We start from the raw sequence: 17,611 nt of genomic DNA, 5'->3' as shown, positions 1-17,611 counted from the left end.
CTTTTTTGTTAATAGTATTCCTACGAATTTAATTCAAATTAATCAATCTTAAATAGACAAATTATATTTTCTCGAAGTAAGGGACGACATTGGAGTGTTTCCGGATGCATAGATAATAACAAGTAGTATGATGTCTGTGTACAAAACGGTGATCTGTCAGTGATTGTCAAAGTCGATAGTTGTCACAGAAACCATTACGATAAGGTATAAATAAATAATAAAACGTCATATACTTCTTACGGAGATTACTGATTATTTTCAAAGTTTAGTTTTCTTTTGTTTAAATCCACTTTCCAAATATAATGCTAGTTTATACATAATTTCAAATGATATATTGACACTTTTTATCACTTACCAAACCTTGGTGTAGCAATCGTTTTCACCTATAATGGAAGTGAATGGTGCAGTTTTGTGTGACAATCTAATCAAGTGGTTACAAACACTTAACCTTACAGCTAAACATGGAAATCCATCAGGTAAAACTTTTAGTACATAAAACAATAACATCAAACTTTAATTTGTATTTGTGAGAAATGTCATCACAGATTGATTGTAATATTTGGTCTATCTTAAAAGTAAATAATCGCATCTTTAATATACATCTTGTTGCATTCCATTCAGTTCTATATGTTTGAAGTAAACATTAGTATTTTTTGACTCAGATCTATCAGATGGTGTGGCCATTGCTGAAGCTCTTACACAAGTGGCGCCTGAATATTTCACACCTGCATGGATTTCCAAAATCAAAACAGATGTTGGACATAATTGGAGATTAAAAGTGAGCAATTTGAAAAAAATACTAGAGGGTGTTGTTGGTATGTATTTTAGAGCAAACATATTTAGTGAAAGCACAGGATGTTATATAAACTTAGATTTATGTTAATAAAATAAGTTATTATGCTCTGCTAAGAGCAAGATCTAGTATGGTAATTTTTAAATTGTGTTGCCAATAAACCAGTTTTGTTGCATATTTGAAGAATAACAGATGAACAATTGTTATTAATAAGAGATTACCAGACTCCCATTAAGATAATATTAAATGGAAATTGAAATGTTATGTTACATTAAAAATTATTAAAAACCCTGTTATATTTGTTGAAAACCAACAGTATTAAATGAATCACTTTTGAATCTCGGATCAAATACTAGTAAAAAATATATAGAAGTGAATTATATATTACATAAATTGATTTTACTAAATCTATCAGCGAAAAACATTTCACATTGGTTTTGTATAATCTTTGTACTATTTTTTAACTAAAAAAATCATTCAATTTCTACCTTAAGTCATTATAAATAAACATCAATTAAAAAGTAATTTATTAAATAGGAACTGCAAACACTTGACACTGGCCCAATCCGCTGTGGGAGAGCCATAAACAAGAAATAGATAGATAAATAGGAACTGTATTGATTTATTGACCGACTTCCCAAAATGGAGGCGCTCAATTTGTTTGTACATACATATTTTTTTAATTGTTTTTTTAAATTACAGATTACCATCAGGATATACTAAATTTGAGTTTACAAGAGTTTACAAGACCTGATGTGGTGAATATAGCTGAGAATGCTGACCCTTCAGATCTGGGCAGACTCTTGCAGCTGGTTCTCAGTAAGTTGCATTATTTGATTTGACATTTATTTTTTTTTTACCAACTGGAGTAGAGTAATTTTGAGATTTTGATAAGTTCAAAGTTCACTATGAGTAAATTAAGTGGCGTGGACTACTTAGATAGTTATAAAACCCTTATTATAGCCATTTTCCTATAATTAACGTTTCAGTCTTGATGTTTTTGTTTCACCTCAAATAATTTTTGTAATCCAAATTGAATGATTGTATCAACACATCATCAGCACAAGATTAAAAATAACTTATTAATCAGATGATGTGAAGTGAATGGATGGATGTTATTCAACACAATTTAAGTAAACATAGAGAATAAGTTAACATATTTTTATTAATAAAACTTCTTTGAACTTGACTGTTGAATTTTTGTTTTTAAAAAAGTGACTATTTCTCGTAGGCTGTGCTGTTAATTGCATTAAAAAGGAAGAATACATCACTCGTATTATGGGACTTGAACTATCCTGCCAACGATCCATAATGCAAGCAATACAGGTTTGGTTAATTCTCCTTTTAAACTTATGTTATCTAGTATTCATTTCAGCATTTTGGATTTATAATTAACACAATTTATAGAGGACAGGTTAATCCAGCTACATGGCTATGGCAGGCTCACAGCCTAGCATTTTGACTAAATATTAAACACTAGCTTTCGCCCACGACTCCGTCCGCGTGGAATTAAAAAAAAAACAAAAGCGAATGCCTATGTGTTTTGCCAGGCTATCTTCTACGTCTGTGACAAATTTTATCGAGATCTGTACAGCCGTTTAGGTTACAAACTCTAACAAACACCCATCCGTCCATCCATCCTTCCATCCGTCTATGCATCTAAACTTTCGCATTTATAATATTAGTAAGATAAGATTGCCTGTTAAGATTAAATTAATTGGGTTTAAAATGGAATTTAAAATAAGATGAATATGTTGCTGGGAAAAAAATAAGTGTCTATTAAATATAATAGATAAAAGTTCAAATTTAATAGTGTAATGTAATAAAAAAGACATAATACATAACACTAAATTAATGATTGTAAATGTAGCAATGCAAACGTAATGTACTCTCATAAATACTATTAAGCAAATATGTTAGCTAACAGTACTTTCGGAGTTCATACTTGGCACTTGCATCGCGACTTTGTGCGAATTAGTTACGCGTCTTTTACGTCCTTGGTTAGTGAAAAAATTCTAGCGTGATGGCATGCTACATACATCAGTATACATTGGAAGTTCGCGCTTGTTGCACCGATATATTAAAACACGGTATTTGCAACATGCCGATAAACAAGACATTATTTTAGTAACATTTTTTAATCACAATAGTGTCAAAGCAATTAAAACTTTCGCAAAATAAATATGTGTCGTATGCATGTTTTCGACACGTGTTGCGTTAGAGTGTGGTGAAATGTTTGACATGATGCGTTTTGAATCGGCCATTTGTCGGAAAGGAACTGGAGACGTTGACTTTGGGAGGGAACCGCGGCAGCCTGCACCTGGAGCCCGCACCGGACTCGGATGCTGACATGAGAGAGGCTCTTGCACAACGATGCCATGATCTCGATAATCAGGTATTTTATATTTTTAAAAATATTCTTTAATCTTTGATTTTTTTATTCTGTGCCCAGCTAGAGACCTATACCTATTTAATTATCTCCAATAGGATTATAACTGATGATGACTGCAAAGACTATTATTATTATTAAGCTTCTTTATTATGTTATAATTTGACCACATTCTTTAAGAACAAAATAAACGTTTTTTTGCGCTTTAGATGTGTGATAAATATTGTAAATGAAATATAGATACTATCAGAGACGATCCGACGGATAAGGCACGACGATGGGTGAAAGTAGTTACTTATGCGACAGCGTGTTTACAGTTTATTAAACTCTAACAATGGCAAGTGATCTTCTAATTGCAACTATGTTCGCATTTAACAATAGTACTGGTTACCCAGAAAGGGTACGGAACCGTATAGTATTATACGGTCCTTACGTCAGCAGATTACGACAATCAACAACCTTAGTTTTAGCCCAATTGGAGTTAATTTTATACTGGAGTATAAGTAAAACTTAGATTTTGGGAGCCGGCTTCCGGTCATGTTAATTTAATTGTTTATATCTCTTGTCCTATTTGTCAAGGATTCGACTTTATACGAAATACATGTTCACTTCAGCGAGGATAGCAAAAAAATGCGCAGATATTACAAACAGTTAATTCCGTTACATTATTGCGAAAGGTTTGTGCGGTTTACGTTTGCAATTGTTAAAGTGCGCCGACTGTGCATTCCAAGACTGAAGGTCGATTTAAAAATCTCTTAAAAGAAATCTGTACGAATGATAATTTTAATGCTGCTAAGTAGTAATATTTAGGTTCGTTATTCTACTTTAACGATCGACCTATGTCATAAATACGAAAACATTAAAGGACAAAGATGTTTAAGAATAAATTGCATTCTCTAAATATGATTGTCGAATGTTATTTGTTTTAAATGAACTGCGATAGGTGTAAAGAAACTTCAATATATTGATGGTTTGGATCATTAAGGGTGAGTTGCACCATATCGCCGGTTACCGTTAAAGTTAAAATTATTTGTAACAGTAATATTTGGAATAACCTTAAAATGTACTAAGGATGAGTTACATTAACTAACTATAAACCTTAACCAGCACATTCCCGATGGTTACGTCTTCGGATGTTCATGATATTCGCTACACCAGTTTTGCGCTGGTCAAAATTACGTCATATTTGACACTAATCATAACCGCCCGATTTTGGGCGGTTATAGTTAGCGTTACGGTTAGTGTCAGTTCGGTAGTGTCAACTGTCACAAGCTCTTATCTTCAAAAGCACAAATAATGGAAAAAGTAATGGAAAACGAAAATCTCTACTATTATCCTATACGTAATCCAGAAGAATAAAGTCTTGCGTGCTCGGAAATAATGGATTTCCAAGATGGAACTCGAAATTTGGCCAAACATTCAGTTTGGACAAATTTCGAGTGTCTAAGGCCATAGCAACAGCGCTTGTCCCTTTTCTCTTATTTAAAAAAATGTCCTCCATAAAAGGACAATTTATAATATGCATTGACAGGACAATTTATAATATGGAAAATAAATAATATGCATTTATATTTGTATAATTTTATTGCTTCATTTTTGCTACATATTTGAGTAGTAAAGTAAATACAGTTTCAATAATGGCCCAAACTAGTTTATTTTCACAAGAGTTTGCCATTTTCTCCATCTTCGTGGGCAAAAAGTTTATTTCACTATAAAATACCATGCGTATGATACATAAATATAATCGGCGAAACATGTATTTCCAAACATTTCAATTTACGTAAATGTCATTCTTGACACCAACTTGACACTTTAGTGACATTCAGGTTTAAATGTTTCCATTGTAAAAACGAAAAACACATAAAACCTCTGTGAGAATATGTTTTTGCACTTGTAACCCTATTATAACTTTTACGATAACCAGCGATTTGATGCAACTCACCCTAAGCCGCTAAAATATATGTTTCCTAACAAGCACATAAATACAATAGAAATCATCCTTCGAATCCAAAGAGGAAGGAAAGTTGACACATTTGAAACACTTTTCACATAATCTAACTAACGCTACCTAGTGTTCGATAGTCTAAATCACAAATAAACAAAATCTGACATTGATATATTACCGTACAAAGAAGTTACCGGTGAAAAAATATTGTTCCCCATGACTTGTCTATATAAAATGTCTGTTCAAATCTCACACGGTACATCAAAATCTGACAATATGTCAGTGAGACAATAAAAATCTTAGGTGAAAATCCTTGAAGAGGAGAAGATGACGTTACTAAGCGAGGTGAGCCGGCTGACGGCGGCGCAGCCGGGGGCGGCGGGCGGCGGGGAGCGGGAGCTGGATGAGGCGGGCGCGTCGCTGGGCCCCGCGCACGCCGGCACGCTGCGCTACAGCCACATGCGCGCGCAGCTCGACGCGCTCAAAGACGAGCTGGACAAGCTCGAGCTGCAGCGAGACGATCAACGTGCGCGCGCCGACGGACTCGAGCGAGACCTCGCTATGGTCAAACTGAGGAATGAAGAACTACAGGTGTGTAAAACTGGTCACTTAGGGAGCTCCTTGGTATAGAGTTTTAAACTAAACTACGTTCGCGTGAAATTAAAAATAAAAGAAAACAAAAGTGAGTAAGCCTTTGTGTTGAGAATATCTTCTACATCTATACCAAATTTCATATAAGTCCGTACAGACGTTTAGGCTACAAACTCTAACAAACATCCATCCATCCATCTAAACTTTCGCACTTATAATATCAGTAAGTATGATCTATACTAAATATTATAAAGAGGAAAGATTATAAAGCTACGTTATCAGTGAATAACATAGGCTATTTTATTACTAATTCTTAAATTCACGTGGACGAAGTCGCGAGCAATCTACAATAAAGAAAGCTATTTATTGACTATACATATAATACGGATTGTACGACGAAAATAGTTTTTAGTAAAGTAAAAAATGTTATATTTTTTAGCTTTTTACAGTTAAAGAAACATTACATATTAGTATTCAATGTAGGAAATTGTGTAAGAAAGTTATAACCGTATGAATTCATTATTTTTTTTAGTAACAACTGATATGTTTATTTATTACTTGATACACTGCTTTCAGTCATTCCAACGATTTTTTTATTATGTAAGTTAATGAACGTACGTTGAATCTTTTAATGAATTCAACAATTATGATTTATCACCTTCGTCGATTGAACCAGCCTTAATCAGTAACTATCACACTACGATTTAATATTAATAAGGCAAATTTGAAGAACTGATCGCGAACCTTCGATAGTCGGAGAGGCACTTTAAAAAGGACACTATTTGATTTTAACTTTATTACCGTGAAATTCCATTGTCATATTCGTTAATATATTGTTTCAATGTTTCGTCAGCGGAAACCTTTCTTTAAGACATTGTGATGTTAGATAGCGGCATCAGAGAACGTAGCTCTGAAGGACGAGGTGGACGCGCTGCGCGAGACGGCGGCGAAGGCGGCCGCGCTCGAGGCCGCGGTCGCCTCCTACAAGAAGAGGATGGAGGAACACGTCGATTTACGAAGACAGGTATGTTAATTATTATATGAAGTGATAAAAGCAAATGAATTATCAACAGATAATGAAATTTTAAAGGTTTGGTCCATTTTGTCTTTTTATTTTTTTTAACAGATGTATTCTTTGTATGTTTTCTGAATGTAGTAACTAAAATTTGATGTATAATTTGCCCAAGGTTCTTATGGTGAAGGAAAACATCTTTCTTCTCAAACCAACCATCAAACCATTTCAACAATACTTGGCTAACATGGTTGACAAATTCCTAGGCACCCTTAACTTAGGGTAGGCTTCGAGCCCCTCAGTGGACACGTATAGAAAGCTGGTGATAAATATTTTATAATTTGGTGTATACAGGTGAAGCTATTAGAGCGTGCAAACTTGGAGCACGTGCAGCGCGCCATCGAGCACGAGCAGGCGGCCGCGCGCGCCAATGCCGTGCGCGCCCAGCTCGACATATACAAGAAACAGGTCAACTATTGCCTCTTTAAATCCATATTATTTTCATTTTAAGTATGTTACTGAGAGTATACATTACTTAGTCTAGATTACTTTCTAGATTATTAAGTGCGGAAATTACAGATGTACTAGTTTGTCTGCGATTTCGTCCGTTTGGAATTAAAAAAAAAAACAAATTCGTAAGTAGTCTATGTGTTCTACCAAACTGTGTTCTATATCCATGACAAATTTTGATATCCGTTTAAACTTTCTGAAAATACGTAGTGATTATCCATCCATCCAAATTTTCCTATTGATGTTACTTACTAGCAGTCATCTGCAAAAAAAATCAATATGTTCTTCAAGATTGTTCTTCCGAAGATTCGCATTTATAATATAAATTTAATATTTTGACACAGGTAACAGATTTAAACGAGAAGTTAGACGCGGAGATAACGAAGGCGGATAAGCTGGAGATCGAGAACAAGAAGCTGAGCAGCCGCGCGGCGTCGCTGCAGCGCGAGCGGGACGCGCTGCTGCAGGAGCGCGCCACCCTCAGGGAGACGGTGGACGAACTGCGCTGCTCCACCGCCTCTGCAGGTAACACCACCTCACTATACGACCCCACTGGGGGCACACCTTAAGTTAGGGTGACTCGGCTTAGCCTGCCACCCATTACTAAGGGACGAGTGGAAGGCGCGCTGTAGTTCCGGCTTCCCGGCGTGCCTATTCCAGGGGAGTTCTAGGGAGGCTAGTCCTCCCCCCATAGCAAGAGCCGCTGCCGCGGTTAGCGCAGGCGGGGCCGCAGAGGACTGCTGATAGCGTACCCGTTGCCTCGCTATCATGCGTAGGAGGAACCAGAGGTGGTTTAGTGGGTATGCCCCATTAGGGGGAGAATCCCACATAACTTCGCGTCCCCCCGGGCGCGGAGTATGCATAAAGCATTTCCCTCTATAAAAAGGGTGACTAGGCTTCAAACAACCATGCTGAAGCACTGCGGATTCATTTCATACATCTTTGAATTACTTCGTCAATGTGGGCATCACTATATTTTCCTTCACCGTGAGAACGTATAAGATTTTAGCCAGATAAATTCATCAAAAATATACGATCTATTAAAAAAATACAAAGATATTGTTGCTATTGATAATTAACTTGCTTGCCCCAAAGGCTCACACTCTCTCTTACTCGTTTCTGTCTATACTCTATTCTATACCTGAAACAATAGTCTAAAATATTTTTCACAGAATGTAATCCAGTTTTCATCTAACCAGAGTAGAGAAATGATTGCGTGTTGTTAAATTTTCAGGTGCAAGCGAAGGAAACGTATCGAAAGAGATGATGCCGAATGACCTGAAGGAGCACCTGGTGCGGCTCGAGCACGAGAACAAGCTGCTACGGCAGAACCAAGGAGCACAAGCGGACCACGCCTCAGTGCAAGTATGTAAATGACCAACTATATATGTGATTTCTTGCATAATAACATTAAGGGGACCTTTATCTTATCCGATCTCAAATTTATATGACATAAAAATTGTCGATTTTTTCACATCCTGTAAAACTCTTAATTCCAAATGTCAATATTAAAATGTTTGTACAACGAAGGCTCTTGCCAATCATTCTTTATTGTTTTATTGTATTAAACTTAGGGGTAAATAAATTGGAGTAATACCTTCATGCGGGAAAAGGACCATAAATTACAAATTGAAACATGACATGGTAACGATAATTGTTATCCAATTTCAAAGGCCATCGTTATCATTTGTGTATTTGAATTATTTGCAATTGAAAATATCACAAATGTAAAGATTAAAATATATATTTTTTATAATTTAACGCCGATGAATCCGTACGGCAACAGCTCGTTACGTATACGCGTACGTGCTGTGAATGCAGACGTTAGTATTTGCTGAACACTCAGGCGCTGCTGGAGGAGTACGCGGCGCGGCTGGAGAAGCAGCGCGGCGTGAACCGCGAGGCGGCGCAGCGCATCATGCAGCTGGAGGCCGCGCTGGAGCAGCCGCACCCCCGCCTCGCCTCCGCCATCGAGGACAACCAGAGGAAATGTTAGCACCGCAACCCCAATATCCTCCCTTCTATTGGATAATTCCCAACCGTAACCCCGCCCTGTCACCACGTGAGGATAAAAGGTTTCATCCGTCTCACTTTTTAGTCCGTCCATCCCCAATAAGGTGTCAGATGGACCGTTATAGAATAAAATAAAGTTCCAACCGTCTCCTCGTCGTCAAAGGTGGGACGGATGAAACTTTTTATTCTTATCTGTCTCCACGTATCTACATCAGTGAATAACAGGCTATCATTTTATTAATTTTTATTTATGTGACTGGAAGGAAGTCGCGAGCTACAGCTAGTGTATACTAATAATATAAAGAGGAAACATTTGTATTTTGGTATTTTGTATGTATTGGAATAACTCAAAAACTACTGGGCCTATTTAAAAAAGGGAAATTTATGTGTGACGAACATAGGCTATATTTTATTATTACTAATGTTGGGGAGCTATTGATAAACAGCATATTTCTGGACACTAGCGTTAAATACTTTTCTCCGCTTATGTTTTATAATATTTAAAATGATTTCCATATTGTGTGCAGCGCTGCAGGTGGAGGAGCTGCAGGGGCTGCTGGGCGAGGAGCGGCGGCGCGCCGGCAAGCTGCAGGAGGCGCTGGCGGCGCGCGACGCCGACCTGCTCGCGCTCGAGGACAAGTACAAGAAGTGCGTCGACAAGGCCAAGGAGGTCATCAAGTCCCTCGACCCTAGGACCATCACCACCGGTACGGGTACCTCTGTACTAGTGTAATAAGTCTAGGTTACATCTTAGCTTTAGTTAACCTGAAGTTTCAAATTTAATACCGAGGCTTAAATTGGGGCACCTACAATCGATTTTATTTTAACACTAGCAATATTAAGAAAAAAGTAGTATAATATGCCCGTCTATGTCAGTTACCCTTCAGTGAAAGTCCGGTCGAAATCTGCCCAGCCGTTTCGGAAATTACCCGGTATGAACGTGGCTTGCGGACAGACAATTTTTTTTTAATTGCGATTTAAGTTATCAGCAACGCAAATACATCATCTTCTTGATATTCCTTTTTTTTATTGTGTTTACATGTTACTTTTGACTGACAATCTTCAAGTTAGAAAACAAAAAGGAGTATAGCACCAAGATGTTTAAGAACTTTACTATTTTTCCCAATTCAATTTAAAAATTCAGGCTTTTTAAGGGCTTATTGTGATGTCCTGCAGGCCAGCAGTCAATATCAGATATAACGCTGGGCTACTCGCGAGCTAACAACAGCGCGGCCGCCGCGCGCTCCGAAACTGCGCCCAACAACAACAACCGGCACGAGTGAGTTTGAAATACATATTAATAAACATATTACATAACTACACAAGTACCTATTGGTTACTTAAAAGGGAGTCCCTACATCTAAAAAAAAATACTATTTATAGAATTTCGAAAATTTACTTGAATGAATGGATGTTTGATAGAAGGTATATTCTGAACGGTTCAAAAAATCTCGATTATGTTTGGCATGGATGTATGATATAATCCGGAAGAAAACAATACTTTAAGTATTATTCTTTAATTCCGCGCAAACAGACCAGTGGGCAAAAGCTAATTAATATGTTTTTGTTTTAATTCTATTTAAGCAATCTAGTCTAAATATATTATGTATATTTAAGATGGAGCGGTAGTGGGGAGGGCAGCGGCGAGGGCGGGGAGGCGCGCGCCAGCAGCGAGCAGCGGCTGCTAGCGTCCGCGTGGTACCAGCTGAGCCTGCGCTGCCACCGCGAGGCGGTCGACCAGCGGTTCGCGCTGCTGGCTAGCGGACACTCCTTCCTCGCGCGCCAGCGCCGCCAGCAGCCGCGCCCGCGCCCCGCCGCCGCCGCGCCCGCGCCCTGACCGCCGCACCACATACTGATACTGACACTAAGTACGTATGGCCAAATTGACCAACTGTCACGTCTTAATTACTAGCCCAGCACACCTCAGTACAGTGATGTAAAATATCACATATGGGCCATTATCTTCAACTTGACATTACCGTATTTCTTTATTGGTAATTCTAATCAGTACCAATCTCAGAAAAATATCCCCTTTGTAAAAATAATGTTCTTTTCGAAATCTACAGAACCACCTTTACGAGTCAGCTATTTTAAATTTATCTAATAAATAAGTTGTTTAAGTGTTTTTAAAATTTAGAATTTTATTTAATGAGTGTTAAGGAATAATGTAGGCTGTAATTGATCCCTGTTTACGTGGACATAAACTATGACGCAAAGAATATTCGTTCTTTCTCTAAAACATCGCACAAGTTTCTTAAGTATTGTATTTTCTTGCAAGATGTGAAAAAATAACTTTTTGTTTCAGTGGTTCCACTGGCAACACAACTCGTTAGCTGTCGGATCTAACAGAACAATGTTGCAAGAATTAAAAATGACAGTATATACTTTTATACCAAGAGTATAATTAATATTTGTTACCGTGAATCCTTAATTCGAAACATAGTATACCGCTTTCCTAGTTTCTTTAAACAGAACGAGAAGGAGGTTTTTTTAAAAGTATTTTGACAATTAAAAAACCTACAGATTATATTGTTGGTTCACTTTAATTATAATAATTTATTATAAGACCATGTGATTTATGGTCTATGGTCAATTTTGCGTGATTTAGTACCAGTGGTGGAATCATTCCCAACCGTTACCCCGTTCTGTCCCCACTTGAGGACAGATGAGCGTAAAGTTTCATCCGTCCCATCTTTTGCGATGAGGGGACGGTTGAAACTTATTTAATGACGGTTCCATTGTCACCTTGTTGGTGATAGTGGGACGGATGAAACTTGTATTCTCACGTGGGGACAGAGCGGGGTGACAGGAATAATCCCAGTGATGTATGATAAGAAATATTGTAATTATTGCGTGTGTCAAAGTATCTGTTTTATTTTTTATTTGATTTTTAAAAAATAATTATTCTGAGAACAAACGTAAAAATACGCATGTGTTAGTAATTTTACTATTGAAAATGTTTGATTTGCATGTGATTTTGTTGTTTTATTATTTGTTTAAAAATCAACTGACATCGTTCTACTGTAATAGCTTATGTTTTTATTTCATGATAAAGAAATTAAAGCTTTTCAAAACAGTGGCAATTTAGCAGCAGTGGTTATTTCGAGCAGTTTTTTTGCATGATATTTTTGACGATTATCTACTTTGGCGGCATTTAGTAAATTGTGTAAGTATGACAAATGTTAAGTTTCTACATATTTGTGTAGTTCATATGCTGAAGAAAAAGATAAAAAAATATAGTATATTTTTATAATAAACTGTATTTTTATATACGTAAAAAATGGGCCGTATTGCAAATTCTCTACAACTTTGATGAGGCTGACAGGCAAGTAGAAATTTAATGCTTCGGTTATTTTTGCCTTTGCCTTATTTTGGTGCATTTATTTGCCTCAAACGAGTTGTATTCTTTCGGTGTAGATTACTTTGCCTCAAATTAAGTTTATTATGTTGCCTTAATGAAGTTGACCCGTTAGCCACACGAGGTTAAGTAATACTTTTATAGTAAGGTTTTTTCGACAATTTCGTCTATCCAAGTTGAAGTTGAAATAAGTATTGGCTGTTCTAATCGCAGTGAAAGTTCGTGTTAAGTAGAAAATTTAATGATAATGTTGAAATGCCTTAAAATGCCTTTGAAATATAATTATTTTTTACATATTTGGAACTAAACACCTTTGATATGCCTATGTGAATATATTTCTCTGTATATAAAAATGTAGATAAATAGATCAAAAGTATTATATTTCAATTTTATTACTATTGGTGACTAAATAAATGTTTTATTATTATTAGTGCGTTTGATACGTAGTGCTTTCTTTTACTTATATTATTGGTTACATTTTAATAAATTTTATAGTTTCTCATGAAAGACATTTATTTATTTAACGTAACAATAAAATATTATTATATTTTATGTTTATTTACTTCTCATGCTCAAATTAATTTTTGTTTAAATATGGCGAGCTGTACTAAATAGTTTTTAGATGTAAGGTAGATTGTAATAAAATAATAAATGTTTAATTTTAATATAAGAATTGTTTGAAAATTGATTTATACATTACCTAATTGGCTAGCGTTTCCTGTAGGTCCAAAAACGTTAGGAATATTTGCTTAAAAATGATAGTTTTTTGTCTAAGCTATAGTTGTAATAGAAAAGCGAATGACGATAGCTGTAATAAATTATTCTGTGCTGAGAATTATCTTAAATTCTATTAAAACTTTTAAAACATGTATCTTTGTCTATTTAGTTTGTATGGGTGTTTCGTTTAGCGCCTAACGGAAAAAAATACTAGGTCTTTCTCTAATTTTTATTTATCCTCATTACCTAATAAAACTCTCTTAGTTCCCATCAACTGACAAAATAATTACAATCTTACTATTTTAGTATAGGTAGGTACAGTCAGCTTTATTAATATAAATCAATTTACAAAAGCGCAAACTAGTATACTCTGTCGTATTTAAAAATACGAATGCATGAATCCATCTGTATTCATCCTACTAACAAAATATGCTATTGACGAATACGTACATAAATAGTTATGAAATCAAAGGCCTATACGAATTTCTGAAATTTAAGATGTGCAGTATTTGCAGCTGACTGTACACCTTATTTTAGCAAAGGGTCATAATAATACCAAAAAATTTAACTTGGTAGACAACCCGCACTACCCAAGTTTCAGTTAGTAATGAAGGATCTCATATACTGAACATTTTATTCATACTAATTATTAAATCTGCGTTTTCTTGTCCATGTATTAACTTTGATCAGATTCTCCCTCGCCCTTGTTCTTAAAAGTTCAACGAGTGCTTTCAATGGAACGAGCTTTTATTTCTTTTTTCTTACAACGTTTAGCATTCTATTGTTGAAGTATTCATTTTAATTCTATCACAAGGGAAAATATTACATAGTGAAAATTGATAAGAGTTTTTTTTCTTTGTGCTGCAGTTTTGTTTTACCTTACAATGAGTGTGATGTAATATTGATAAATTATTTATTAAGAGTTAAAATAAATTTACATTGATTTTTATTTTTGTAGTTTCTCTGACTTTTCCTCGTACATTTGCTGTGCATTTAGACACTTGCGCGAGCAATTACATGGGGAGCCTTGTCCTGGTAAATCAGTAATCTTTTATTTCAATACCTTTTATAAATAAATCACTTTTTATTTAGATATAACTTTAATGTTACTGAGATCACAAACAGAAATAATTTACAGACAGCAAAAATAAAACTTTACCACATAATGAAATACGCACTTATAAAAATATAACTTCTCAAACGATGTTAGATAAAAACTCATAGAAATTAAGTAAAAAGAAGAACACGAGCATCAGTTCATTAGTCATTAATAACTACGCGACGACTAATTTGCGATTGTAAAAAGTGATATATTACCATGAGTTATTGCACGGACGTATCTTTCGATCGTAAACAATGAGCTATAATTTCTGCAACTTGCTATAAAAAATGCAAATTAAATCGACTAATAAATCAATTTCACCGATCAAAAGGAACCTTCGAAACGATTAGATTTCATTAAAAATTAGGCCTAATATTTGTTCAGCAAGTTGTTTACATTTCTCATATAACGTGTTAATTTATCTAGATACGTTCGCATTAACAAATCATATTTACCATAAATCTTATAACTTAGTTAATCGAAGTCTTCATCTGAATCCGTCTTGAGCACACTGTCCGAGCAGGAGCCCGGCTCGCTGTCGACGGCTCTTTCTCTGTAAAAATAAGTAAAACAATCTGATATAGTGAAAATGGACAAATATCAAACCACACAAGTTGAAGTGACAAAATTAGTATGCTTCGTTGAAGTCTTTTGTACTCAAATTCGCTAACAACCATTTAAAATCATATTATCTATGATTATTTGTTAATTAAAAATATTTTTTAAACGATCTAATAGTTTTATTACTAACCTAAGATAGTATTAGAAATCATAAAAGTTATACATAAACATTGTTAAGAGAAATCAGTTAATTATTGCGATAAACTTTTATCTCACTGCGCAACTTATTCTATTTTAAAATCTCTCTCAGGTATGAAAATTCAAGATACATATTACATACCATAGAGTTTATTAATAGAATACTGTAGAAGGGGGAACGCGGTCGCATTTTGCCGCATAATTGCCCGCAACGATTCATCATAGAATAAGCACAGTGTACGGCGAGCTTAATATTAAAATAGCACGGTCTGACCAATAATTTATATCTGCTGTATTGATTTAGCGTCGCCCGCATTGAAGACATAATCGCACTTGATGCCTCGGAGAGGGTAATGAATCGAAAGGGGACGATTAAGTCCTTACTCCGTTAAGGCTACATTGCAGCTTTCATAGAAACGCAATACCTTGTAACCTATGGATTATTTATTTAAAAAATACACACATAAAAAATCAGTTCATGTATATTCTTTGATAATATTTACAATTACACAAATGTTAATGTAAAAGCTGTACTGTACTGTATGCATGTGAAGTCGAAACGTATTTTGCAGTTGATGTTGTAGAAAACTTCAAACAAATTTGTTTTATTTATTTTAATAGGTATTCAATCAAAATGAATATAGATATCTATTCTATACATATAATAAAATTGGTGTGTCTGTCACATCAATAGAAAAATTCCAGATTCAGGAAAATAATGTATTTGCGTTGCTGATAACGATAATCGCTATTAAAAATGTGTCGTCTGTATGTCTGTGTATCTGTTTATCTGGCTGTCTTTTAGCATGCCGCGTTTATTCCGGGTAATTTCCGAAACGGCTAGCCCAATTTTGACCGGACTTTCACTGAAGGGTAGCTGAGATAGACGGGCATATTATAGGCTACGTCTTTATCTTAATATTGCGTGGACAAAGTCGCGGGTAACAGCTAAATACAAAGTACAAGTGAATATTAAAACATGAAAAGGTTACTTATATCATTATTTAACACATTCTATTATCTATGTAAGGTAAAACAATCACTTTCCGAACACCGTAATGTGTGAAAACATGTTAGTACATGCAGCGCGAAGTAAAGCGAGATTGTTACAAAGTTGCCACATTAAGTGTTACTGACCACTTACAAACAACGTGGAAACTTTTGTTGTTACCGCGCTGTTAGTGTTTGGAAGTTTCGAGTGTTATGGTGACAGCAATTACTACAAATTACCCCACAGACGCGAAATAAAAAAGTAAATTTTATTAGGTATTCTTTAGCAGGTCTAGTGCTTGTAGTTAATACTAATTTAAAGTTAATTTAACAACAATTTTGTAATCACTTGCAATAAACACACGCAATTACCTTTTGCCTGCATTATTCCAATTTACCTCAACCATGTTACTGCAGAATAAAAAAATAATGTTTTATTTATTACGTAATTAAAACCATAATCGTGGTACCGGTATTAATTCTCTTCTTTTTCTCTTCATAAAATTTCAAATTGACTCGTGAATAGGCTCTATTTGATTTATAGTCTATTTAAAGATCCATACAATGTTCCCAGCAAGGTCCTACGTGGATGACTCACGGGGAAAACATTTTATGCTCAATCGAGTTTAGAGAAGAGTTTAAATTTTATAGTTGTATTTAAAATACTTTGTTATTTTATTTTAAATTCTCATTTGAAACATGACATAAATTAACGTTTACCATTTATTAAAACACATTTTTGTACTTTAATTTGTTGTCATTTGACGATTATGAAAACGCTATATGTAGCATAATATAAAGGAAGTAATCGAGGTTGGTCGCTCTCGAAACATGATACGATCACGACCAAAGTAACGGAATTCGCAATTTCCTTCTTGAAACTTTGCACACAGATAAAACAACCTATTACTAAGTGCAACATTTTAATAAGTTTAAATTAATCTTTTTAACTGTTTAGCTATTTTTATAATACGAACATCACAAGTAAATAATTAGAATCCTTTTATCTTCTCAAATCTATTTAAGAGGTGTTTATTAAAACACGTTCTTGTTTTTTAATGAGAATTGAGAAGGACATACTTCTCAGGTGGCTCAGACGTATGGTCTGGGTTCCCACTTTGAATGATCGCCACTTACCCGTTAAGGTCTTTCGTGAACTGTATGTCGATGGCGGCGCCGTCGCTAAGGCCGCCCAGCGCCTCGCACAGCTCGCCGCCCACGCCCTGCAGGTGCTGCGTGTTCAAGTGCAGACCCTGGCAACATATAATGACATTTATAAACTGTTTTGAATTTAATACTGTGATTGTCCACGCAATTACAGAATAAAAAATATTTACATTTACAAGTTAACTAGTTACACATAAACATTTTTTTTGACCGACTTCCCAAAAGAAGGAGGTATTCAATTCGTCGGTATATTTTTTTTTTTTTT

At 35.3% G+C, this 17,611-nt stretch overlaps 2 protein-coding genes across 5 annotated transcripts in view; one reads left to right on the top strand and one right to left on the bottom strand.

Moving 5' to 3' along the window:
- Positions 1-168: 168 nt before the first annotated feature.
- Positions 169-11,780, top strand: LOC106100553 (protein hook). The gene is made up of 15 exons (XM_013279426.1): positions 169-476; positions 663-815; positions 1,496-1,612; positions 2,025-2,119; positions 3,069-3,188; positions 5,431-5,718; positions 6,605-6,742; positions 7,085-7,198; positions 7,585-7,765; positions 8,475-8,605; positions 9,087-9,231; positions 9,781-9,960; positions 10,430-10,532; positions 10,871-11,121; positions 11,559-11,780. Exons 1-14 carry the CDS (start codon positions 389-391, stop codon positions 11,088-11,090), a joined length of 2,073 nt encoding a protein of 690 aa, XP_013134880.1. The 5' UTR covers positions 169-388; the 3' UTR covers positions 11,091-11,121; positions 11,559-11,780.
- Positions 11,781-14,360: 2,580 nt separating this feature from the next.
- LOC106100552 (cytosolic carboxypeptidase 1-like) overlaps positions 14,361-17,611 on the bottom strand; it is a 63,483-nt gene continuing 60,232 nt past the window's right edge. The window contains exons 24-25 of one of the 4 annotated variants that reach the window (XM_013279423.1): positions 17,317-17,432; positions 14,361-14,983 (exon numbers count right to left, since the gene is read on the bottom strand). In XM_013279423.1, coding sequence (XP_013134877.1) covers positions 14,905-14,983; positions 17,317-17,432 — 195 coding nt within the window. In that variant the 3' untranslated portion in view covers positions 14,361-14,904. The remainder of the gene's footprint in view (positions 14,984-17,316; positions 17,433-17,611) is intronic. The other 3 variants (XM_013279421.1, XM_013279424.1, XM_013279422.1) reach the window with 3 other exon arrangements.

This window comes from Papilio polytes, unplaced genomic scaffold (genome assembly GCF_000836215.1).
Source record: "Papilio polytes unplaced genomic scaffold, Ppol_1.0 DF824047.1, whole genome shotgun sequence".
NCBI classification, from domain to species: Eukaryota; Metazoa; Arthropoda; class Insecta; order Lepidoptera; family Papilionidae; genus Papilio; species Papilio polytes.
This window is presented reverse-complemented; position numbering and strand designations above follow the sequence as displayed.

Coding starts and splice junctions, on each gene's coding strand:
- LOC106100553 (XM_013279426.1), top strand. CDS start 389: ATGGAAGTGAATGGTGCAGTTTTGTGTGACAATCTAATCAAGTGGTTA. Junction 2,120..3,068: donor CCATAATGCAAGCAATACAG/GTTTGGTTAATT, acceptor TTTGTCGGAAAG/GAACTGGAGACGTTGACTTT. Junction 6,743..7,084: donor ACGTCGATTTACGAAGACAG/GTATGTTAATTA, acceptor TGGTGTATACAG/GTGAAGCTATTAGAGCGTGC.